We start from the raw sequence: 25,530 nt of genomic DNA on the forward strand, positions 1-25,530 counted from the left end.
CCAGCGAGTCCCTATCACCTCCAAGATCAAATACAAACTCCTCTGGTGTTCCAAGCCTTCATCTTCAAATAAGACACTACATACCCTGAGAATTTTTGCGGGCTGTCCCTCATGCCTGGAAAACTGTCTCTCATCTCCCCCTCCCCACTTCCCTGGCTTCTTTCAAGTTTCAATGAAAATCCCACTGTCTACAGGAAGCTTCTCCCAATCCCTTTTAATTCGAATGTCTTTTCTCTCTTGATTTTTTTTTCCTCTTTAAAATGACATCAAGGTCAGCTACCACACTGATGGTCAATTATTTGACTTGAAAGGCTACAAGCCAAGACTAAAGTGGGAAGAAGAATTGGTGCATGGCTTTTTGTTCACGGATGATTGTACACTCAGTTCAGCCTCTGAGGCTGAGATGCAACAAAATATGATGGATCCTCTGCTGCTTGTGCTAATTTTGGTCTTCAAATTAACACCAAGAAAACATAGGTTCTCCACCAGCCAACACCATACCATCTCTATGTGGAACCATCAGTTACAGCAAATGGAGAAATGTTGAATGCTGTGGATAAATTCACTTACCTTGGCAGTATAATTTCCAGGGATGTACACATAGATGATGAGATTGATGCACTGCCAGAACTAGCTCAGCATTTGGGAGGCTCCAAAGGAAAGTGTGGGAGAGAAGAGGGACTAGGCTGTCCACCAAATTGAAGGTCTACAGAGCCACTGTGCTGACCTCATTGTTCTATGCCTGTGAAACCTAAATAGTCCTACCAGCACCATGCCTGGAAACTGAATAGATTTCATGTGGAATGTTTTAGGAAGATTCTGAAGATCACCTGGCGAGATAAGATACGGGACATTAAGGTCCTTTCTCAAGCTGAACTGCTAAGCTTGCGAGCTCTACTGCAGAGAGAGCAACTCTGATGGGCTGGCCGCGTTGTTTGAATGCCAAACATACTCTGCCTAAAAGACTATTTTGTGGAGAACTCACACGAGGAAAGGGCTCACACAAAGGTCAGAAGAAGCGATACAAGGACACTCTCAAGGTCTCTCTGGAGAACTTTAGTATTGATTGCGAGACACAGGAGACACTGGCACAGGACTGCCCACCATGGCATGCTTGAATCAAAGAAGGTGCTGTGCTCTATGAGCAAAGCAGAAATGCAGGAGCTCAAAAGAAAGGTGAGATGTGCCAAGTTGGCTCCATCTCCACTCCAAAAGTTCATATGGATTATTTGTGCCTGACTTGTGGTAGAGCCTTCTGAGCTCAGCCACAATCAGAAACATTGTACCTTGATCCCAACACAGTGGGGGTCATTTTGGTCCTCTTTGAGCATGAAGGACAACCGCCACCCACACAACCATTTATCTTGCATGTGGCTTATTTGTCTGTGTTGTCTACCCCATGGAGCAGATGTGGGGATACTATTAATAGGTATGCATCCCAAAGCGATCAAAGAAAAGGGGAAAGGACCCACATGTACAAAAATACTGATAGCGGCTCTTATTGTGGTGGCAAAGGATTGGAAATTGAGGGGATGCCCATCAATTGGGGAATGTCTGAACAAGATGTGGCATATGATTATGATGGAGTTCTGTTATGCTATAGGAAGTAACAAGGGGAGTGGTTTTAGGGAAGACTTACATGAACTGAAGCAAAGTGAAGTGGTTCCAATCAAAACCAGAATGGTGTACACAGTGACAGCAATATTGCAAGAATGATCAGCTATGAAAGAATTGGCTGTTTGGGTCAAGACGATGCCCCAAGGTAATTCCAAAGGACCCATGATTTAAAATTTCATGCACTTCCAGAGAGAGAACTGATGAACTCTGAAAGCAGATTGAAGCATGATTTTCCCCTCTATTTTTATTGTTTATTTTTGGGGGGGTTTCTTTTGCAACATGGCTAATATGGAAATATATTTGGCTCGATCTCTCAATAATCTAAATAAAAATTCTTGCCTTCTCAAGGAGGGGGAAGGGGTGAAAGGGAGGGAGAAAATTTAGAACTCAAAAATTTGAAAAACGATTGTTAAAAATTATTTTAAGCGTAATTGGGAAGTATACAATGAAATAAATAAAATACTTTAAAATATTCCTGATGATACTAAATCATCCCTAAACTTCTTTTTGGAGACCTCCAGTGATGAGGAACTCACTACCTACTAAAGCAGCCAATTCCGTTTATGGATAGCTCTGATTGTTAGGCAAGACTTTTCTCTCTCCTGTCATCGACCGTCTCTTTCCCGCTCTGGTCCCTCATTGCTCCTAATTCTTGATGAGGCAGAAAGCATTGAATCCTTCTTCCTTGTGCCAATCCTTCAGGTATTTTCCACCACTGACACCTTGGTAGTTTGCATTTTGAGCCTGACGTTTGCCTAGGAGATGAAGGCTGCTCCCCCTCCATCAGTGTAGGGGCTAGGGAGGATCGGGGCAGTATAGTCTGGGAAGCAGGTCAGGGTATGCGGGTCCTGGCCCAGCCCTGTTCCCCCATCTCACCGTGTGGCCTTGGGCAGATCACTCTCCTGCCCATTGGGTCACATGATCTTAAAGGGACGCCCAGGCTCTGAAAGTCTCTACTCTCAGCTTTCTATCGGCTCCACTGGTCGCTGTTCTCGGAGCCGGCTGACATTTTGCAGAAGATAGATGTTGGGTATCTCTGCTTTCAGTTATTGCCCAGAATCCGTGCTTCGGGATAGTTTCTCCCCACCAGGGGAAGAGATTTCCCTCTCTCTCTCTCTCTTTTTTTCTCAGAAAGGTTTGTAAAGCGCTCACTCCTGGTCTCCATTCTGCTCCTCCGCTCACAGAGCTCGGCGGGGGAGGGGGGAGGCTCTGGAAGTTCCCATTTGTTTGCCTTCCTTGGGGACTTTGCATCAAGTGTAAGAGAAGCCGAACGTTCACCTGCGGTGGAAACAAGGAGCCCCAAGTCTGGCTCCTGCAGCTTGGGAGGATGCTGCTCACGGCTTTCTGAGTCTGCGGAAAGGGACCCGAGAACCGTCTTCTTTTCCATTTGCTTGAAAGTCCCCGCCCTTCCCGACAGCAGCAATTTGGGATCAAGTGTCAGAAGGCTTGGAGCCTGAGCTTCATGGCTTCCCCCCCCCCCCCCGACCCGCGTGGTTCTGGACAAGTCACTTGGTCTCCCAAATCCCCCTCTGTAAAATGGAGAGAATAATGTAGTGCCTCGCAGGTAGACCTGATAACACAGACTATCAGAACTGGGAGGGATCTCAGAACACAGAACGTCAGAGCTGGAAGGAACCTTAGAATGCAGCAGGCGGGATCTTGGATCCGGGAAGAACCTCAGAACGTGGAACGTGGAGCATAGGAGCTATGAGAGACCTCAAAACATAGAGCAAAGCCTGCCCTGGGTGGGAGGGCCCTTAGAAATCATCTAATCCAGTCTCTATTGTATAAGTAGAGAAAGGGAGGCCTAACCAATTCCAGTGACTTGGCCAAGGTCATCCAGACAGTCAGTGGCAGGATCAGGACTCCGACCCACGTTTTCTGCTTTCTAGTTCAAGGCAGGGCCTCACCAACCAGCCCTTTCTCCTGGTGTCATTCTTGCTGCAACAGAAACTGGGCCACAGGGCTTTGTGAAGTTAGACAGCCATCGCTTCCCGGACAATCGGCTCCTCTCTGGTCTGTCTGAGCCAAAAAAAGAAGACCCAGAGAGCCAAGCAGAGCCAAAGAAGAAAGGGGCAGAATCATGAAAAAATGCGGTCAATCATTAGCTGAGAGGTTTAAAGGATACGCTCCAGTGCTGCCAAACATGCCCAGAGCCCAGGTCTCCTTAAAATAGTTTTGCAAAGTACATGGAGAATTCCACACGATAATAGCAAACAGGACTGACGCTGCTTCTATCCAGGGCTCTTGGCGCAAGCCCCGGCAGCCAGCTCCCCCAAAGCGCCTCTGCCGTTAACCCACAGTTAGTCCTGTATGACCCAGCAGAAACATCCCGCGGCAATTCTGGGGCAGGAGGCACGAGTGATGGGCGTGCCAGCTCGACCTCTGTCTGTCAGTCCATCCAGCTATCTAGCCATTCGTTTGTCTGTCCGTCTGTCTATCACAGTGCCAGAGTTTTCAGTCATTTAAATTCATCTTGAGCTTTTAAAAAACCCATGAATATCTCATTGGCGCCTTACCACAACTGTGAGGGGTTTAATCATCCCTATTTTACCGAGGAGGAAACCGAGGTTAAGGGTAGTTAAGTTAGGGCAACAGGGGAACTGTCAGAAGTGAGGTTCAAACCCAGGTCTTTCTGTCTCTGAGTCCTGCCCAATGTTCTACACTGTCTCCCTCTTATCTATTGGAAATAGGAATAAGGAGAATTGTTTTTTCTTTAGGATTTTAGTTCGTTAGTTCACTGCCCTCACTGCAGCTCTTCAGCAGTGGCTAGAAGAATCTCTCTCTCTCTCTCTCTCTCACACACACACACACACACACACACACACACACCCCTCCCCCAAAAAGGGACTTGAGGCACCTGAAGCCTTAGATTAAAAAGTTCCCGACTGAGGCCTCCAGATTCCTTTTTATTATTATTATTTTAAAACAACCAGTTGCACTCTGCTGAGGTCATTGAAGAGGGCCCATAGCAGAGGGTCCGGCACTCTTGAACCCACAGGGGGCCCCAGCCCTTTTCCTCATTTTCCATTGCTATTGACGCCTTTCACTTCTCCGTCCCCATAACCCCAGATTCCAAGTGCATCCTGCCCCATTCCTTCCCCACTGAGCCCTCAAGGCCTCGTCACAAAGTGTAAATAAAGAAAGAGCAGGAAGGCTTGTGCAGCACAAGTAACCACCACGTCAGCCAATTCTGACAGTCCATGAAATCTTCCAAAGCTGTATCCCTTGCCTTTCCCCCTCCCCAGCACCGCCACCTCTGCAAGGAAGGGAAGGAGACGCATTTTCTCATCTCTTCTCTGCAGCCAAGCTTTCCCCAGATTGTTTTAAAAAGACTTGGATCGGTTGCCAAAGGCATTTGGCAGAGAGGAGTAAGAAGACTGAGGAGGCAGGGAGAGAATCTGATCAGTTGAAAAGAAGAGCTGGCAGGCTTTGCTATTGTCAAAAGGGCCTTCCTCCTAAGGGGAGACAGCATGGATGAAGAGGTGGCCTTGGAGCCAGGAGGATCCGGGTTCAAGTTCTGACTCATATTGGCTGTATGGCCCCAAGCAAATCATCTAACCTCTCTGGGCCCCAGACAGAGTGTGAGTTGCCTCTCTAGGACCGCCAGTTATAGAGTAGGTGACAGACTTCCAGGGCAGAGGGGATGTCTCACTGGGAGCCCATGAAATCCCGGTTCTGGTCCCTGGTCAGTCCATCAACAATCATTTATTAAGCACTGTGTGTCAGGCACTGTGCTAAGTCCTAGAGATACAAAAAAAGACCAAGAATAGTCCCTGCCCTAATGGAGCTCATAGTCTGATGGGGGAGACCGGCTACAAATAACTATGTGGACACAAGATGTAGATGGTGGAAGGAAGAGCTGATCTGGGAGGGAAGACGGCCTGCAGCTGTGGGGGGGGGGACAGAAGGGCCTCACACAGCAGGGGGATTTCCTCCTAACGGCCACGTGAGGCAGGTGAGTCTCTGACCCCACACCAGGAAAAGACCTTGGGCGGTTGTCTCTGATGCCCAGCTCTCTTATCTTTGCACAGAGGGTTGGGAGCGTGCCCCGAGTCACACATGTGGCAGAGCCAGCAGTCATAATTATGGGCACCCCAAGGCCATTAGTACAAGCCTTTCACTTGACAGATGAGGGAACCAGGGTCACCCAGGTAGGACTTGAACACGAATCCTCAGACTCTAGGATCCCCCCCCTTTTCCCTCGCCTCCGCAAGGAAGGAAAGGAAACGCCTTTCCTCATCCCTTTTTGCTCTTCCCATGGTAGACCCCCTCTGCCTCCAAAGTGAACTCCCTTCTTCCAACTCCAAGGCTAGTCTTCGGTTCCGGAACTGACAATAGAAGGTTTGAAATGTCCCACTGAGGAGATTCCGTTCTATCCCGGAGATGCCAGGAAGCTACTGGGGTTTGTCAGGCAGGGCTAAGGGACAACGGTCAAACCTGTAGTTTCCGGAAACCCCTTTGACAGCTCACTGGAGCCGGGAGTGCAGTGGGGAAAGAACTGAAGAAGAGGGGTCGGCGGAAAGTACCGCGGTGCGTGTGTGTGTGTGTGTGTGTGTGAGTGAGTAGAGATGACTCGACTATTCGAGAGATGCTGTGAAGGTAGGAGCACTAAGCTCTGTCATCGGATTGGTCATGTGAGGTGAGTGAAAGTGAAGACGTGGTGAGCCTGGCAGAAAGAAGGGTGGAGCCCTCCGCGATTCTGTTGTGCGGAGAATTGGGGGGAGAAATGAGTTCCCAGAGGAAGTCTCTTGTTGATAAATGGTCAAAAGGCACGAGTAGGCAGTTTTCTAAGGAAGAAATACAAGCATTCATTCACAAGCCATAAGATAAAATACTCCAGATCCCTAATATAGCGGATACTCTGAGGGGTTTATCGCCACTCACACACCCACTAAACAAATCTACACTGCCTGCCTCCTGCCTTTGCTCAATGCTCGAGAGTAATCCTGAAGGATTGGGGGGGGGGTCTTCTGTTGGTATAGTTTATGAGCCTCCGCTCCTGTGTTTCCCCTGGGGATTTTCACTTGAGAATCCATCTAGTTAGCCACTTTTAAGTAGCTTTTAGAAAAGGGGGCATTTACTTACATGGTAGAGTAAGAACAATAGGTACCAAACCTCTCCCCCAGCAACTGAGACACATTCTCCCATCAGCACATACAGAGTCCTGGGGAGAGTGGGCTCAAGCTTAGAAAGCCCACGTGGAAGAGGTGTAGCCAACAGTTTGTGGTTGCTGGAAGTCCTTTTCTCCCCTTCATGGAGGCTCAAGAAGTTCTCCTTTGGAATGGGAGTAATTGCTCTGCTCCATTCCTCAAAGAGCCATAAATCTACTCCCAATCTGTCTTTGGCCCCAGCTGCTGCTGTCACCTGATCTGATATGATGAGGGCCCAACGGAAGGATGGGAAGCTCAAAATTGTCTGGATTTTTTGAAGTTTGAAAGGTTGTTCTGTGGCAGGAGGTGGGAAGGGGGAAAGACCTAGGTCAAGTGCACTCTTCTCCACCCCTCCCCCAAGCAGTTCTCCAGGGTTGATGCTAGAATTCCACGATTAGTCCAACCTTTCCCACAACTCTGCTTGTCAACCGGCTTGACGTTTTGTGAACAACGCTAGAGCGGGGCCAGGTTTCCTCAGCTTGTGCATCATCACTCCAGTTCCAAAGTCCTTTTTGCACTCAGTTTAAAGCCTGTGAGCAATTGATTGTTTCCATCTGGTTTTGAGGCATCTTATCACTTACTTTAAGTGGAGTAGGGATCATTTGCTTTTATTTACTCAACTAGCACCCTACCATTGAACTAATAGAGAAATGCAATTGAAACCAGTTCTACCAAAGATGGAAAAAAGGAAAATGACAAATGTTGAGAAGGTTATGGGAGAACAAGCATATTAATGCACTGTTGCTATCGTTGTGAATTGGCCAAGCCATTCTGAAAGGCAGTTTGGAATTATGCCCCCAAAGTCGATACCAACATTAGGTCTACGGCTCAAAAGAGAATAAAGAAAGGGAGAAAGGACCCACGTGAACACAAATATTTGTAGCAGCTCTTTTCATGGTGGCCAAAAGTTGACAGCTGAGTGGGTGCCCCTCAATTGATGAATGGCTGAACAAGTCGTGTTATATGGTTGTGTTTGAATATTATTGTGCTATAAGAACTGATGAAGGGGATGGCTTCAGAGAAGCCTAGGAAGACTTGTATGAACTGATGCAAAGTAAAGGGAGCAAAACTAAGAGAAAAATGTGTACAATAACAATATTGTAAAGACAGCTTTGAAAGATTTAGGAACTCTGATCAATACAATGACCAACTACAGTTCCAGAGAACTCATGATGAAACATGCTACCCACCTCATGGCAGTGAGGTGATATACCCAGAACACATGTTGAGACATTGAAGTTTGGACATGGCAAATGCAGGAATTTGTTTTTCTTGACTATCCATAGTTGTAACAGGTTTTGTTTTTGGTGATTTCTCCTGGAGGGGTGAGGAGAAAAGGAGGATCTTTGTGAAAAAGTTTAATGTAAATTTTTGAGACCTAGAGGTAAAATTGTTTCCAGGAGGAAGTGTTCACCAATTTCAAAATTTGCAAGAGGTCACAAAGAGTTAAAATTGAGAAAAAGATCTTTAGATTTTGCAATTAAAACAAATAGAATACGGGCAGCTAGGTGGAGCACTGGATAGAGCACCGGCCCTGGATTCAGGAGTACCTGAGTTCAAATCTGGCCTCAGACACTTAAAACTTATTAGCTGTGTGACCCTGGGCAAGTCACTTAACCCCAATTGCCTCACTAAAACAACAACAACAACAACAACAAATAGAATAGAAGGGAAGTGTGTGTGTGTGTGTGTGTGTGTGTGTGTGTGTGTGTGTGTGTGTGGCGGGGGTAAATGGTGGGAGCAATCCAGGGCTGGTTTTTGGCTTGGTGTTATCAATGAAAGAGCAATGGGGGAGGGAAAAACAGGATAGTTAGTCTAGAGCTGGTTCACCAAGGACCTGAAATAGGGAAGGGATGTGAATGTAGCCTGTGAAGGAGGGATGGCCTGGGAGAGAACTGAAGGGTGGAGGGCTTGGAGATGATGGTAAGGGTGAAGAACAGGGTGAAGGGTCCTAAGGCAGCAGGGAAAATAAAGTGGAAAAAAAAAGATTGTGATCAGATAATGGGATTTCAGAGTTTATGAGCATGGGAATGGAGCACTTGTCAGTGATGTCAAGTTCAAAGGTATGATCCTCTCTGTAAGCAGCTGAGTAGTCCATGAGAAACAGAGAGGGTCGAATATTGATGGAGCATCCACATATATACTGAAGTACCTTAAAGAGTTGATGTGGGGAGAAAAACTGTGAGCCAGGCACAAAACTCATTGGGAAGAGAGGAAGAATGATCAAGAGATAAGGGTCACCCAGATTTGGGTTGAGTGATTAAACTTGACTAATGTGAAACTCAAAGAAGAAGAGGTTGTTAAGTGATGGTGGTAGAGGAAGAGTCTGGAAGTAGAAATGGGGAACAAAGAATTTTCAAAGTCTCCCATTGTGACCACTGAGTCAAGGGTTTGAAAGAAAGTACCGTCAGTTCTAGAACGGGTGCTGAGGGGAGCACTGTGGTTAAGAGAACCCTCTCTCGGTGAGTGCTAGCGGAAGGAATCAAAAAGGAAAAGCCTTAAGATGAGAGCAAGTTTGTTACTGATGGAGCAGGCATTCCAGAGGGCACCATGGAAGGGGCATGTGGATCTGGAGTGAGATACCGGGGAAGGAGGGAAGAAGACAATGTAAATCTACCAGTTATCACGCACATTATAAAATGTACACAAAATAGACATTTAAAATGAGGTAATAAGGAAGAAGCATCTGACGATAGAGTCAATAAGAAGTCACTGGAGTTTGAGCAGGGTGGCGGCTTGGTGAGACCTGTACTTCATAAAAATCATTTTGGCATCTTTGCGGGGGAGGGGTCCTATTGGAATGAGGCTTGAGGCAAGGAGATTCCATACAGGTGGGTATTGTAATCATCCAGGAAAGGGGGACTGGACTAGGGTTATGTCAGTGAGTTGAGAGAAGGGGACAGAGAAGGAGAAAGTGTAAACTGAAAGGAAAGGATTTGGAAACTAACTGGGTATGTGAGGTGAGGGAAAGGCAAGGACGAGACTGAGGCTGTGAGCTATCCCAAAAAGTAAAAGGGAAGTTCGGAAGAGCGCCGAGTTTGGGGAGGGAGATCACATACTGGATGTCTATCGCAAGCTGGAAAAATGAAGGGGGATCTTCCTCAATGGCCTTTGCCCCAGGAGCTGAGGGACACCTATGGTAGCTACAAGATGACTTCCTGATGAGCATGTGGGGATGCTGGAGAGGGGATGGAAAATGTTACCTGCAGAGGGTACCTGAGCTTTGGCTAATACTGAAGGGACAACCCCCCCAGAGGAAGCCAGGAGGCCAGCCGGGTGTTGTATGGAGGATGATGGCCTGTAAGGAGGTCAGGTGGTGCAGCTGTATTAGAGAAAATCTCACAATTATTGGGGAGGGGAGGAGATCCATCTGCCCTCCATATCCCCACCCTTTGACTGATCCCACGCTCCCTGGGAGCCAAGCCACCAACCCTTGGAGGCGTGGGGCTCTGCCTTTGGAGACATTGGATGTATAGGATGCTCTTGCAGTTAGCTGTGTGTGCAAATTCTGACCATGCTCCCCTTGAGATGCTCCCAAGGCTGCTCTGAAGTCTGCTCCAAGGCCCTGAGAGCCTTCCCTCTTTCCTCCAGCAGCTCGGGAGCTGTCCAGCTACCATTCCCAGCTATGGTCTGAGGGTGGGCCCGCCTCCCTTTCTGAGTTCCTCCTTGATGCCCCTGGCTTAGGGACATCACCCTCTTCTCTCCATCACCATTTTAGCATGTCAAAGACCATGGTGCTCTGACTCACAGACATTTGGTACCACTGGGGGAATGATAGTGTTACCTTGGACTGGTCAGAGTGGAGGCAGCTCAGCCAGCCCTCTGCCTTCAGTTTGGGTCTGACCCAGCTCAGTGGCCACCTGCAGGGCCTGACCCAGACACCGGCCCTGCAGGGCCAGCTCCCCGTGCTGCCCAGGTAGCTGTATGGGCAACAGCCTTGGCAGCTTGGGCATCTCATATACTTCCTTTTCTGGTGGGCATGATGGGCTGGATCTCTCTGGAACCAGAAATGGCCGTCAGTGAGGACACTTGGTCCTTGCTGAGGACACCTCAGTCCGGTGTCTTCAGACACATCAGTCATGCATTGTTTACTTGATAAATTTAGAGGAAAGAGACGACATGAAGTAATATGGAGGTGACCTATGCTGGGGTTCTCATGGGATAACAGGTTCCCAAGCCACATGGATGTGGTTTGGGGGCTTTCCACCAACTGTGGTTTTATCTCCCCAATGGTCCTTACCACTCGGGTAGACAATGGAGAGCTTCCCTTGTAGTTAGGAAACAGGGCTGTGCGAAGAGCCCAGGCCTGAGGGTCCCCTGGGGCAGTCAGCGGCCTGGAGCCCTCATTCAGCCAGGATGTTGGGCCTCAGTTTGTCCATCTGTAAAATGGAGGCTTTGGACCAGATGTTCCCTTTCTGCCTGGCACTGCATTTGTCTTTGACAAATCAATCAAGCATTTTTCTTTTCCAATACCATTTAGAACGTTGGAAAGGCTGCCATGGACGGGAGAGCAGCAGCTCAGCGCCAGGGCAAAGGGCCCTCCTGCAGGGGCCGGGTGTATCTTCCATGAATTTCACCAGTGCTCTTCACCCCTCTCCCACCCCCCCCCAAGACCTGCTGCCTGTGGTGGCACAGAATGTCAGAGCTCGGAGGGGCCTTAGAGACCTACCAGGACAATACTGTCACTTAACAGGCGATCAAACGGAGGCCGGGCAGGCACTAAGAGGAGACTTGGGCAACCGCCCAGTGAATTGGCGGGGCAGGGTTTGTCCTCAAAGCCGAGAAAGAGACCTCTGCTCTTTGCCAGTTTCCCATAGGCTCGAGTCTGTTACTTTGTATCATAAGAGTGAAAACTGTTACAAGGGGGAGGGAGGAAGAAAAGGAGGAAGAAGAAAAGGAAGAGGAAGAAGAGGAGGAGGAGGAGGCTACAGTTTGATTCCTGCTGAGGCCCCCATGGAAGCCGCCTTTGAACATGACAGGCCCACCTGCCCTGGGCCTCCAACCCTTCAAGTGGCCCCAAAGGCCCTTCTTCCCCAGCCCAGCTTGGGGACGGGGCGAAGGCAGCAGGCGCAATCTGGGGTCATGCTCCGGGAGTCCGGGCAGAACTGGTTCGGCAGCCCTGGGGAAAGAGGGCCCGAGCCCTGTGCCACCTCTGTCGGAAGTCAGAGACAGAAGGACAGAGATAGAGAGGAAGAAGGAGAGAGACAGGGAGAGAGAGCGAAGGAGGCAGAGAGAGTTGGGGAGATGGAAGCGTTGGATCTGGTGGAGATGAGAAGTTTGGAGAGGGGAAGAAGGGTTTAGGCAGAAGCCTCGGGAGAAGAAGGGCCCGGGAAAGATTTGGAGAGGGAAGAGAGAGCCTCCGAGCGCCCGAAGCCCCCCAGGGCTCCCCGCAGCGGCTCGGGGGCAGTCCCCGCCAGTGCCCCCGCAGCCCGGCCAGCTCCCTCGGCCTTGCTGTGGGCTCGCCCGTGGGTCTGGCTCCCCAGGCCAGGCGGCTCTTGCAGCGCCCCGCGTTTCCCGCTGCCAGGTGAGGTCTGGCCTCCGCGGTTCGCTTCCTCCGCTCCTCTGCGCGTCTCCTCCGGGTGCCCCCCGCCCCCCTCCCGCCGTTCGCTCCGCGCTGCGCTCCGGCGGTGATTGCTCGGGTCTGACTTAGCCAAAGCAGCGGACGCTCCCAGAGCCGCCCCCTCTCCCTCCCTCCCCCAGGTCTGGCCGTCCCCCCCTCCCCCCTCCCCCGTTTTCCCTCCTGCCTCCTGGGCGCCCAGGCGAGAGCAGCCGATGGGCAGAGCGGGGGGTTTTCGGGAACAATAAGAGCGGGGGGAGGACGGCGAGCCCCGGAGCTTCGCCCCCCCCCCCCGCCCCGCGCGTGCCGCGCCCCGCCCCCGCCCCCGCCCCCAGCCAGGCCCGGCCCGGCCCGGCCCCCGCGCCTCCTGCAGCTGCTCGGGCGGGCGGGCCCCTGAGCGGAGCCGGAGCCGGAGCCGCGGCCGCCGGGGGGCCCTCCCTCGGTCCGTCCGATCGCCCGTCGGTCCCGCCTCGGGTCCGTCCCCCTCCGGCCTCGGTAGCCCCCGCCGCCGCGGCTCGGACCCCGGCCATGTACGCCTTTGTGCGCTTCCTGGAGGACAACGTGTGCTACGCGCTGCCCGTGTCCTGCGTGCGCGACTTCAGCCCCCGCTCACGCCTCGACTTTGACAACCAGAAGGTCTACGCGGTCTACCGGAGCCCCGAGCCCCCCGAGGCGGCGGCGCCCCCCGCGCCCGCGCCCGCCGGGGCCTCCTGGGGCGCGCTGCTGCCGCACAAGGCCCAGATCCTGGCGCTGGCAGGTGAGTGAGGCCCGGGGGGCGGGAGGGGGGGGGCGAGGGGCGCGGATCGGGGGGCCCCTGCCCAAGCCTAGGCCGAGGGTCGGGGGGGAGGGGGGCCCAGACACCTGGGCGGGGAGACGGGCCGGGGTCGGTTCTCGCAAACCGCGCCCCCCTCAGTCTTTTCTTCCCAGTCTCATTTTCTGAGGTTTATTTCTGAAAGGCCAGACCAGTTAAAATTGAGATCCGTTCCCCTTTGTCATCCCTGCCCCCCTTCTCTCGTCCTCTCCCCCTTTCTCTTTCCTTTCTGTCTATCTGGTTTCACTTGTTGGAAAGGAGTTTTCAAGAGCTGAAGGTGGGGAGAGGCAGGAGAAGGTGGTTGTTTTGGGGGGCGGGGCAGCTGTTTCCTACCTGTCCCCCTCCCCCAACACACACACACATACACACACACACACACACACACACACACACACGAAGGCTGTTGGGGCCCTGCGACTTGGGGTTCATCCCTCTTCTCGGACCTTTAGCCACTGGGAGGGATGAACAAGTGAGCTGGTCAGAGTGAGTGAGGGGAGTTTCAGGTTCCCCCCTCTCTTCTTCAGCCCCTTCTCTTCATCGGTCCACTTTAGAACTGTGTTACAGTGACACCCCCACTATTTGGGTAGGCTCTTGTCTGTAGCTCCCAAGAGCCTCCCACCACACATCAGTTTTGTCAAGTGTACAGGGAAGGAAGGAGCTGAATCCCATGTCTCAGATGGAGAAACTGATGTCTGGAGAGTTTCCATGGAGGCCTGCCCGAGGTCGGATGACAGTGGTCAGCGCCAGGGCTTCTGGCTGCTCTTCTGGGACTCTTTTTATAACAATAGGCTCACTTTTAAGGAATCCTGTGAAGTAGGAAGAACGGGAGTTATCATCAGATAGGGAAACTGAGGATTCGGAGTCCTGGCGTAACTGTGTGCTCTCTCTGATTGGGCATGTGTGCTCTCTCTGATTGGAAGGCTCCCCTGCTCATTTTACAGAGAAGGAAATTGAAATCCAGCAAAGGGAAGGGACTTGCTTAAGGTCACTTAGCTACTGAGCTTAAGGGACTTGCTTAAGGTCACTTAGCTACTGAGTGTCAGTCTAGTTTTGCACCCTTTTGGGTCTCCCAGCTCCCAGCCCGCTATGTTCCCTATACTGTACCACACTGCCTGCTAATCCCCACCGCAGCTCCAAAACTCATAAGCACGGAGGAAGAGACAGCCAAGTGGTGCTTCAGAACCATGGGTGTATCTGCGACCAAGTCCAGGAAGCCTAGGGGTGAGGAAGGTGGGTGTCTGAGGGGAACAAGGATCGATTGGCATCAGTTTCACAAAGCTTGGGAGGGGGCTTGGGAGGCATCTGTTCCAATCCATACCTTAGCAAAGATCCCCCCTGCAAAATCCTCAGCCAATGGTCCATTCAACTCTGACTTGAATACCACCAGTGATGGTGAACCCACCACCCCCAAGACAGTGACCTTGTTGAGCAGTTTTAACTACTAGGAATTTGTTTCCTTACATCAAGCCTAAAACATCCTGCTTGGAAATCTGTGCTTCCTCCCCGCCCCCCAGCCTGGCCCAACACCATCTGAGTTCCTCTTCGTTTTGCCCTCTGGCATCCACTTGACAGCCCTTCGTTTGTTTGAAGGCATCTCCCAGCAGCCTTTAGCCCTCTTCTCCCAGCTAAGAATTCCCCATTCTACCTGCCCATCCTCTCATGCCATGGTCTTGATGCTCTTCCTCTGCTTGCAGTCCTCTTAGGGATCCCCTGCCCCAATCTGTGACCAGCCCTCCTAAAATGTGCTGCTCTCCCATCAGGATCTGCCCAGACAGTCAGCCGGGAAATGGAGTCCCTGCTTCTTTACCTTGACTTGGGGATCTGTAAGGGTCCAGTGGCAGTCAGAAGGGAAGGGAGCTGCCTCAGGTGACCAGCCAGTAAGCCCCCTTGGTCAGGTAGAGAGGGGGGGAGGCCTGGTGGTGATAAAAAGCTGGGCATCGGGTCTCTGGGTAAGGAGAGACAAGTCTGAGGGTTGAGACAGTACAAGAAAGTGGGAAGAGATCGAGAATTGGGGACATACCTGACTGAGTCATCAGGCAGATATTTATTCTCGGATGCAGTAATAGAGCTAAGGACACCCACAGCCCAGGGTTCAGAGGAACGCAAGGGAGGGACCAGTTTCAGAGAGCTGACAGTCTACCAAGGGGAAAGACTCGGGTGTCCATAGCTCGGCCTCCATTCTGCCTTCTGTTTGACTTGTTGAAAAAGATTTTTAAAGAGTGGAATGGGGCGTGGGGTGGGAGGCAAGAGAAAGTGGTTGGGGGGGGAGGGGCAGTCTCCTACCTGCCGCCTCCCCTAACAAAACACATATAGAGGTGGTTGGAGCCCAAGGGCTTCTGGTCCATCCCTCTTCTGGGATGGAAGCCTGTTGGAGAGCCATACTCAGGCTGAGTGAGGAACCTCACCACCTCTTAGCTCAGAAGCTCCAATAAGGAGTTCTTGTTGAATCTGTCCCCCTGTGGTAGGACATGAGCCCCCCTCACTGTTCTAGGAAATCATGAACTCCCCATGCCTGGAGGTATCCAACCAGAGGCTTAATGGCCACTGTGGGGGGATGCTGCCTGTGCAAGTGGGGCTGGGGGCTCCTGCAGTCCCTGTCACTCTCCCAAGGCCTGCACCCTTTCCTCCTGGGGAAAGCTCAGACTCTGCGCACAGGGCCTTGGAGGGGAGAGGGCAGAGCACTGCCCCTTCCCTAGACCCTCCTGGCTGACACACAAATACTTCCTAAGAACTCCCAGCAGCCAGTGCACCAGTCTCCCTGGTGGCTCTGGGAGGTGATCAGAGAAGGCTTTTTGGAAGCAGTGGCCGAGCCTTGAGGATGGGGGGTGGGGGAGATCTATGGTCCGGTGCCAGTCAGTCAGTAAACATTGAAGTGCCTACTGTGTGCCAGGCGCCATGGCTGAGTACAACACAGCCTTAGAACTAATGACCTCGTGGTAGGCACAGCCCCATCTGACAGATGGACACACTGAGCCCCAGAAGGAACTTAACACTGTCACATGGGGAGTCAGTGGTAGGTCCTGGAGTCCTCCGTGTCATGCCACTGCCTCAGTCCCCCTGCATTGCTCTGAGGGAGCCCCGAGTGCTCTGAGCTGGGACCATTCTGGATTCTTGGCCTTCTCACCCCCACTCTATAGACAATGAAACTGAGGCTCAGAACAGGAGGGCAGTAGAGGAGACAAGCTTTCATTAAGCACTTACTATGTGTTGCACACTATGCTAAGTGCTGCACCACCCCCCTCATCCCACCCCCATCTGAGATTGGGATGATCATCCCCATTTTACAGTTGAGGAAATGGAGGCAGACAGGAAGGGAAATGACTTGCCCAAGGTAACCTGACAAGTAAGTCTCTGAGACCAGTTTTGCACTCTGGTCTTCTACACCCCAGGCCCACCTGGTGCCCCCAGCTGTCTCATCCTATGCCTGTAAATGTAGAGCTGAAGGTTGAGTCCGACCTTCTTATCTGACAGAAGAGGAAACTGAACCTGCCCCAGTCACTTCGCTAGGAAGCGACAGAGGTGTCTTCTGTCTGGTCCCTGAGGGTTCTCTCACCAACACCAGGTACACTCACCAGCCAGGCCAGCCGCTGACTCGGTAGCAGGGGACCGTAAGGAGCTCAAGCCCTTGATCCCTCAGCAGGGACCGGGCGGACTGTGGGCAGGCCCTGAAGGAGCGAACTGGCCTCCTGCCCTGCAGGTTCTTCAGGGTAGAGGGGACAGAGGCCGGGCCAGGCAGGTAGAAAAGGCTTCTGGGCTGCCCGGCACACTTCTAGAACACAGCGCTCTGAACCCGCAAGGGTGGCCTCGAGTCCAGTTTGCGGGAGGGCCGACCTCCCAGCTGGGCATCCTGCTGTCACACCCAGGCCAAGGAACACACTCAGACTGAAAGCTGGTGAAGGGGAGAGAGCCCGGCCACTTCCCTTTTGAATTTGCCCCAAGTCTTCAGCACAAGAGATCAGCAGTTTCCTAAGAGAAGGAACCGAGTCGGCTGGCCCTGTGGCATTGTGGGGCTCTGTTGTGCAGACGGGGAGGCCGAGACCCTGCTGACCACAAGCCCCCTCGCCTGCATCGTCTCCCCCCAGGGGGGTCCCAACAGGGGGAAGTGGCCCGTCCCGCTTTGGGGCACCCCTGACAGGTGGGCAGACACAAGCCTAACTGGCCTAGCTGTGCCGTCTGTCCCCACCCTGTTCCCTGCTGCTGCTCAGCCCTCGGGGCCCAGTGTAAGAAGTCTGAGGCCTTAGGCCACCAGAAGGCAGCTGGCTGGTCGCTGTCCCCTCCTCCCTGCTGCCTTCCCTGCCCCTCCTCAGTCCTTTCCTGCTAAACTCCCTCCATCTTTCCTTAGGCCGGACCTTCTGGGGCCCCGCCCATCTGGTGGCCTCCTCTGGATGGGCTCCAGCTTGTCCGCACCCTCCCTAAAATGTGGTGCCTGAGGCACCCACTAGATTTGTAACCTTAGCTGCCTTGTCCTAGAAGGAGGAAGAGCCATCTCAGTGGGTGATTCACCGCTGTTTGCCCCAGCAAGTCGGTACTGGAGCCTCCTGCCATTAATGCCATCTATAATGCCAGCCTGCCACAGCTGTTATAAATAGCAACAGGTTGGCAGGATGTGAGAGCCCGGAAGGGCCTTGGTTCAAGATGGCCATTGTACAGATGAAGAAATCGAGGCTGGGGGGGGGGGGAGGGGAGGTCTCACAGCTGTCAGAGCCTGGGCTTTTGGTTTAGAGCTGGGAGGGGTCCTCAAGGCCGCCACCTCATTTAAAAGATGAAGAACCTGTGGCCTAAGAGGCTGGACCCTGGTCTCCTGCAATCCCCACCTTTCCCCCCAAAGCATTTTTTTAAGGAAGGCATCAGCATTACAGAGAACTCCCCAGGCTGCCCAGTGAGAGGGTCAGTTGAAGGGAAACTGTGGCCCAGAGAAGGGAAAGCGCTTGGTTGGGGTCATGCTGCATGTCAGTCACGGGTCTCTGTATGTCCTCTCATTCCTGTGTCTTCATTTCTGTCCCACACTGCTCCCCATCTCCTCCCACTACCTCCCCATTAGTACAGTAGCATTCCCTGGCCTGGTCACACGTGCCTTCTGAGGCCGCACCCTAAAAAAGAAAGAGAGGTGAAGTGAAAATAACGTAGACGGATCAACTGGGGAAAAAATAGTCCCACAAACATCTTACGGAAGCCAGGTTTGTAACATGCTGTGATCTGGTACGGTCTCGAGCAGATCTGGGGATGGTGAGGGGCTGGCCTTCAGACCAGGAGAGCATCAGCCTGGATTCTGAAAGGCGTCGCTGAGTCAGCTGGTTTGGGGAGTCCAAATCCTAGGATTTTTCTGTTCTTCCATGCACCTCTTGGGTGTGTGTGTGTGTGTGTGTGTGTGTGTGTGTGTGTGCACGTGCGCTTGCGTGTATATGACAGAGGAGTGAGAGATAGAGAGGAGGAGGGAGGAGGGGAATGGAGGGAGAGATAGATGCACAGAGACAGATTGAGAGGGAGAGACTGAGAAATTGTCAGATTTCTCTGAATATTCGTTGCCACCATCTCCAGCACAGCTCGAGGAGAGACTTTTTTTCTTCTTGCTCCATTGGGGGGGGGGCTCAGAAGACCAGGGAGGGGACACCCACCAATTTTTAGGCAAGAGCCTTGGTTCTCTACACATTTCATCTTTGCTAACCTCTAATTGACTGGTTAATTTTAGCATGGGAGCCCCTGCCCTGGTTATAGATCAGTTTGGACCCCCCCGAAGGACTTGATGCTACTGCATCCCCCATTTCTCAAGCCAAGCATCAGATTCAGACAGGTGGAGCCGGGGCCCGGGTCAGGCTGGTGCACTGCGCTGTGTCACTCCTAGAAGTCACACTAATGTGGGCTGCAGCAGTCACCTTGGGCAAGTCACTTCTCCCTGGGCCTCCGTTTCCTGTCCGAAAGGGGCCGTGCCTAAGTGATCTTGAAGCTTCCCTCCAGTCCTGACGTTCCCTGTTCTAAGGGCCCTCCCAGCTTGGACGCTATCTCTTCTCCGTTCTGCAGTCCCTCTGACATTCATTCTGTGGCTCTGTGATTTGGGGGGATGCTTTTCTAGTCCCTCCCCCACACTGTGTCTATCTTCTTCTCCATGAAAATACTCCTTTGGTGGGGCAGAACGTGGCTGGCTTTCTCTGCCCAGAGGAGAAGGCTTCCTTGGGGCTGAACCAGCCCATGGTAGTTCATCGTTCCCTTCTGACACCCAAAAGGAGAGTGACTGTGGACAGCATCATGCTTCCTGATGGCTTCCCAGCAGCCAAACCCGTCACCCAGGGAGCCAGGGGTCAGTTGGGCTGGGCTCTCCTATGTGCCCTGTGACCCAGAGAGTGGCCAGTGAGTCATGAGGCCCTTTACCCAGTCCTCTGGGTCTCTGGCAGAGACTTGGGCAATAGGAAGAGCACAGAGCCCCAGGGCAGAGTTGAGGGAGGACCAGATGGCGTTAGCAGACCCTTTTCCAGTCTTTCTAAAAGCCCTCGCTGCCCCTCTCCCTGCCAGGCCTCAAAGAGCTGGGCTCCACTGGCTTTTGTTAGCAGCCGGTGTGTGCTACAGCTGGGCCATAGGCTGATGGACAGGGCATGAAGCGGGCAGGGCCCAGCCATGGATGGTCAGCTAGCCCTCCTCCTGTGAGCTCCACTGAGCGGCAGAGATGGAAGGGTCCCCGGCAGTCATCCGCCGGCCCCTTCTTAAAGATGGGGAAACCAGAACTGCCGAGTAACTTGCCCAAGGTCAGTGGCGGAGCCTGGGCCTCCGGGTCCCAGGGCATCTGGGCCCCAGGTCAGGGTCCTGTCTGGGGCAGGAGCTTCCCTACAGAGGCCTGACATTGCTTCTGTCCACTTAAAAGACCCCAAAGAGCCAGCAGCCCCACATTGTCAGTCCTTCAGCTGAAACAGCTTAGAACTTGGGAGATTTCTTTCCAAGCCCCCGTTTCTCTTTCTTGGATAACTTTGGTTTGTTCCGTGTTCTCGGCCCATCTTGGCATCTTTGGTCCAAACACAGTGATGGCAAGAGAGACGCTCTGGCGAGCATCCAGGAGCAGTGGGGAGGCAGAGGGCTGGCCAGGATTGCTAGATGTCATCAGCGCGGGAGCCTGCCAAGGGGGCTGGGGGGAGGAGGCGGCAACGCTTAGAGTTTCAGTTTTGACATGTTTTAGCTGATTTACGCTGGAGCAGAGAGAGGAGCTTGCTGCTGCCACCCCCATCCCCCAGAGCGCAGAAGAACATTAACCATTGATGGGCCCGTCCACGGGGCACAGGCAGAGGCTGGCCCAGACCCACTTTGAACCAATCACAGCCAGATCCATGCAGGGCCCAGTATCCTCAGCTTCCAGAGGAAGAAACTGGGGTCCAGCCAAGGGAACAGACTCACCCAAAGGTCAGCCTATGAGTTAGTGCCCCCGGAAAGACCAGAGGGACGTTCTCGGCCCCAGGGCCTCCCTGCACTCTAGCACCCCATGTTCTCAGCCCCTGTCCGGCTCTGATACTCCCTGTCCTGAGGCCTCTGCCAGCTCTGGCCATCTCTACACAGTGGGCCAGGCCAGCCTGACACGCAAGGGCCTCTGGGCTCTGACATTCTGTGCTCCCTGTTCTAAAGTCTCTTCCAAGGTGGACATGGTTCATTTCTCTGTCCCAAGGCTGTCCGGCTCTAAGCCTCAGGGGCTCCTTGGAGTTCTTTGCTCCTTATCAGCCAGACTCGTCTCTCCCCCAGGTTGTCATGCACTGCTCTCTGCTGCTTCTCCTTACCCCACCCCTACCTGTCTGACCTTCTCCTTTGCAGGCTCCTCATCTCTGCAGCCCCCTCTCACCGGGGGCCCCCAAGCCTCCATCCTGGGCTCCCTCCTCTTCTTTCTCCCTTGGTGAGCCCATGAGCTCCTGTGGATTCAGTTCTCACCTCTGTGCAGATGACTCTTACATCTATATCCAGCCCTAACCTCTCTCCAGAGCCCAAGTCCCAGTCCCAGCCTGCCTGCTCCCATCCTCACCTGCATGCGCTGGACCCATCCCAGATCCCACGTCCCCCTATCAGAACCCTCAGCTCTCTCCCTCGAGAGCCCCATCCCTCTGTCAGGTCCACAGCCTTGGGGGGGGGTCCTCACCTCCTCCATTGTCCCCCACTCACCTCCCTTAGCTGCTGCTCAGTCTTGTTATTTCTCCTTCCACAGCCTCCCCCCCCCCCCCCCGCCCAAGTCTCCCTTGTTCTCTTCCTCATCTCCTGCCTGGACCATTGCCCTCACCTCCCCACTGACCTCCTTGTCTCCACTCTGCTCTTCCTTCTCTTCAAACCACCCTCCTCCACCTGGCTACCGCGAAGCTCTTCATCAAGAACAGGTCACTCCTGTGCTCAAGAAGTTGCAGTGGCTCCCCATTTCCCATGTGTGTGTGTCATTCAAGGTCCTTCCCAGTCTTAACTGCAGCCTCCCTCCCTCTCCAGGCTGATAGTGGGTCACTCCCGCTGACCCTCTGGCTGTGCCTATGCAAGGGGTTCCCCCAACCCCCATACCAGGAATGACTCCCGTTTCCTCCTTCAGGAAGCCTCCCATGACTGTCCCAGTAGTGTTGCCCCCGCCACCCTCTAGAGGGGCCTCTCTCCTGCCTTTATGTCTCTACCAACCTGTTTACCTTTAAAGACAAGGACAACTTCATTTGGAGGATTGTATCCACAGATGTTTGTTGACTGACTGACTGACTGACTTTAGCCAGCCCTTCACTTTCAGCAGAGACTCCTGCAGGGCACTGAGGCTCTTTTCTGTTGAGACACAACATGACCACATTTTCAGATTCTTCTAGTATCGTTGGGTGAGAACAGCAGGACCCTTGGACTTGGGAAGCTGGGGTGGTCCGGGCTAGTCGAGTTTCTTCTCTGACCCTCTGTTTCCTCATTCACGTGAGCTAGTTGGGCACCTCTGTTTGACCCTGGACAAATCATTTAACTTCTACTACTCATCTGAAAAATGGGGCTAGCAGGCGCCCTAACGCTGCCTGCCTGACCCCTGTCAGTGTGGGAAGTGTTATTGCTATATGTCATTTTGTAAAGAAACAAAAGCGCTGGTTGAGGTCTAGCCCCAAACTGGCCAGCTCCTGAGGCGCACCCCCCCCCCCCCCCCCCCCCCCCCCCCCGCTCTGCCTGGAGCTCGTTGCTGAGCCAGGCTTGGCATTTAGAGCAGATCTCCCCAGGTGGAAGCTCTCTGGACTTTCCCCAGCAGAAGCTTATTGAGTTTCTGAGCCTAGACCTCAGGGCCCACCTCAAAGTCCGCTTCTGCCCCCACCCCACCCCACAGGTCAGTGAATACAAAATGCTCTGGGCAGATCCTGCAGATCCTCGGCTACACTTGGGCTAGAGTCCTGCCCTCAGCCCAGCCGCAGGTGCCTGCTCCATTGGGCTATTTTGAACTCTGAGTGCCTTGAGTGACCTGGGGGGTTCAGGTGTCTGCCAGGGGTGCCTCGGCGCCCAGAGCTTAGTTAGGCCTGGGGATCCACAGAAATGGAATCTCCTCTGGTGGCCGGCCAGGCTCCTGCAAAGGCACATTACCTCCATGCAGGAGCTTCCTGGGGGCCGCTGGGTAAATTCATCATCCCAGGCAATGAGGGCATCCTAGAACGTTGGAGGTGCAAGAGCCCTTTGATCTGAGAACAGAGACCTAGAACTTAGAACAGAGGATGTCTCACCTGGGAGGGGCCTCAGAACAGGGGATGTCAGAGCTGGGGGAGGTGGGACCTTAGTGATCTAATTTTCATGCCTTGATTTATAGATGGCAAAACCAAGGCCTAGGGAAGAAAAGTTAATATGTTGTGGAATCTTGAGAGCTTTGAGGGCCCTTACGAGGCACGTAGCACAACCTTCACTTGATTGGGATTTCCTGCTACACTGCCCCATCCCTGACAAGCGGTCATCTTCTTGAAGATTTCTAGGAATGGGGAACTCACCACCTTATGTGGAATACTGTCCACCCCCTCTTCACTCCCCCATGTCTCCCTCCTTCACAACCACCTTTAAGGTTCCCTCCCCTCCTCCCCAAGTCTTGTCATCAAGCTAAATACACCCACATGCTCTGGTGAATCCCATGTGGCCTGACCGCCAGTCCTCTCAAGAAGTCACTTGGTGACCACCTTATTATTGACTTTTCCCAGATGAAGAAACTGAGGCTCACAAAGGCTACACAGCCAGCAAGTGGTAGAGTCAGAGAAGGACCCCAGGTCTTGCCTCAAGTGCAGCTTGCTCTGCATTCAGGGGGTGGCCTCCCCATCCCTGAAGGTCTCCACACAGAGGCTGATGCCCACTGGGGGTGGGGAGTATGTGGCAGACGGGACCCCCGGCCCACATTGGGATGGACCAGAAGACACTGGGAAGTCCCTCCCGCCCACAGACGCTGTGCTTTGGTCAGTAGCTTGCTGGTCGGTGGTCTGCCACACTTCTGCAATCCACTTAGGTTTGCCTTTGTTCCTTAGAGCATCCAGGCTATGAGTTTTTCCATCCCCAGATCTCTCAGCTCCCTCTCAGGGAAGACCCTGCCCTTTGGCAGAACTGCTCAGGCCCAAGTTCAGGGTTTCCTTGCCCGCCCCCACCCCACCCCACCCAGACTGAGAAACCTTGGAGCTTCCATAGTGCATCCCCCCTGGTCTGTAGGGGAAGAAACAGGCCCAGAGAAGGTCAGGGCTTTGCCCCAGACCCCGGAAGAGGGGCCTCTGCTTTCACATCTGAGCTGAGGTGGGTGAAGATAGTGGGCACTCAGTGCAAACTGGGGTGTAGGAGGGGCCTCCTTTCTCCTAAGCATCCTCAGAAGTCAGTGCTCTGATTTCATTGCCCTTACAGGGATCCGGCGGGGCCTGGGAGCAGAAAATCGATGTGGTTAGTGGCTCTTCCCCACCTGCATTCTCCATAGCAGGGGCATTCAGGGTCCTCCTGGGTAATGTTGTCCACTTTGCCCACTGGGGCCTTTGAGGTTTTCACCCGGGGCTCAGTTTAACTGCTGGGGGAAGCAGCCTTGGGTATCCTGACACTGGACGCCATCCTCTGCCCTGGGGGAGAACAGGCCAGGAGACCATCCTGTGTGAGAGACCAGTAGGCCCTCCCAGTGGAGGACAGACCCGTCTGTTCTCTGAGGCTGGGGTCAGGGAGCAGCCGAAGCGGGATCCGATGTTGAGAATAGCTGGGACTGCCCCCTTCTCTAGTGCCTTCTTCCTAGCGGAAGCAGACATATCCAGGAGTGTTCTCCCCATCTCACAGCTTAGATGCAAAGGGACTCAGAGGGCCCATCCCCTGGGGTCATTGAACCGAATCAAGGGCCGTGCAGCCCTCTTCTCTTGGCTCTCCCTTGTGCCACGCTTGGCCTTAGAATAAAGGAGGATCCCATGGGGTTTGGAGTCCAGCAGAAGAGACGGGAAGGCCCCTGGGGTGAGACGCTAGCAAGGCTGGGATTCTGCAAGGGCTTTAGATGTCACCTAGTCCTCTCACTCTACACAGGAGGAAACTGAGTCCCAGGGAATGAAAGAATGAAAGAAGCAGCATTTATTGATCTCTTACTGCATGCCAGGCACTGTGCTAAATGCCAGGGGCACAGAAGCAAAGCTAGTCCCTGCCCCCAGGGAGCTTCCACACCAATCCTTCAGCCCAGGAAAGCCTTTTGCAAAGTCATGTTTTTAAATGCATAAAACAAAATGCACAGGATGGCACAGGAAACCAATAATACTGAACTGCGGGTCTTAAGATATATTTTATAAAAATGAAGATCCTCTGTTCTAACAGCAGAAACAACACCCATCCCGGGCATCCCTTGAGTGGCCAGGGAGGAAGGCCTCAGTTTGCAGCATCTCAGAGATGGGAAATGGGACCATGGGCGAGCAGAGCTGCACGTTCCTCCCAGTAGCAAGGGCAAGGTGCCTTGAAATGGTACCCAGGTGTCCACGGTCAGGATTTGAATCCAGCTCTTCTGCACCCAAGGGGAGGGCCCTCCTCCTGTCTCACCTGTCTGGGGGGTGTTTGCCTCAGTTCTGGGGCTGATTCTCTGGCAAAGAGAGAAGGGAGCAGGTTGTGCTTCTCTTGTTTAACAACAACAGTGACAGTTGTTGTCATTGCCAATACCCAGAGGCCACTAAAGGGTCACCAAGCACTTCACACGTACCTCCTAGTTTGACTCTCACCGTCCCCCAGGAGGAAGATGCTTCGGATCTTATCAGGCCCATTTTAGGGGAGGAGCCTGAGGCTCAGAGACGTTAGGTGACTTGCCCAGGGTAACACATCCAGGAGGCATCCAAAATGACATCTGAGGCCCAGTCTTCCTTCCTTCAAGGCCCGGGCTCTGACTGACCACTAAATGCTGGCACTGAACCCAGGACCTCATGGTCCAAACCTTCCCTGCAAACCCTCTACCCCTGCCCTGATCCCTG

At 53.1% G+C, this 25,530-nt stretch overlaps 2 protein-coding genes across 3 annotated transcripts in view; both read left to right on the top strand.

Moving 5' to 3' along the window:
• The window catches only part of AGBL4 (AGBL carboxypeptidase 4), a 795,252-nt gene that overhangs the window by 627,225 nt on the left and 142,497 nt on the right, over nt 1-25,530 (top strand). Inside the window, exon 7 of one of the 2 annotated variants that reach the window (XM_043964633.1) lies at nt 11,251-12,141. The exons of the other annotated variant lie outside the window; for it this stretch is intronic. Coding sequence (XP_043820568.1) covers nt 11,251-12,071 — 821 coding nt within the window. The 3' untranslated portion in view covers nt 12,072-12,141. Of the gene's footprint in view, nt 1-11,250; nt 12,142-25,530 lie in introns of those variants that run through there. 2 annotated transcript variants of the gene reach the window in all.
• The window catches only part of BEND5 (BEN domain containing 5), a 45,207-nt gene continuing 32,353 nt past the window's right edge, over nt 12,677-25,530 (top strand). Inside the window, exon 1 of the mRNA XM_043964634.1 lies at nt 12,677-13,084. Coding sequence (XP_043820569.1) covers nt 12,856-13,084 — 229 coding nt within the window. The 5' untranslated portion in view covers nt 12,677-12,855. The remainder of the gene's footprint in view (nt 13,085-25,530) is intronic.

This window comes from Dromiciops gliroides, chromosome 4 (genome assembly GCF_019393635.1).
Source record: "Dromiciops gliroides isolate mDroGli1 chromosome 4, mDroGli1.pri, whole genome shotgun sequence".
Lineage (NCBI taxonomy): Eukaryota > Metazoa > Chordata > Mammalia > Microbiotheria > Microbiotheriidae > Dromiciops > Dromiciops gliroides.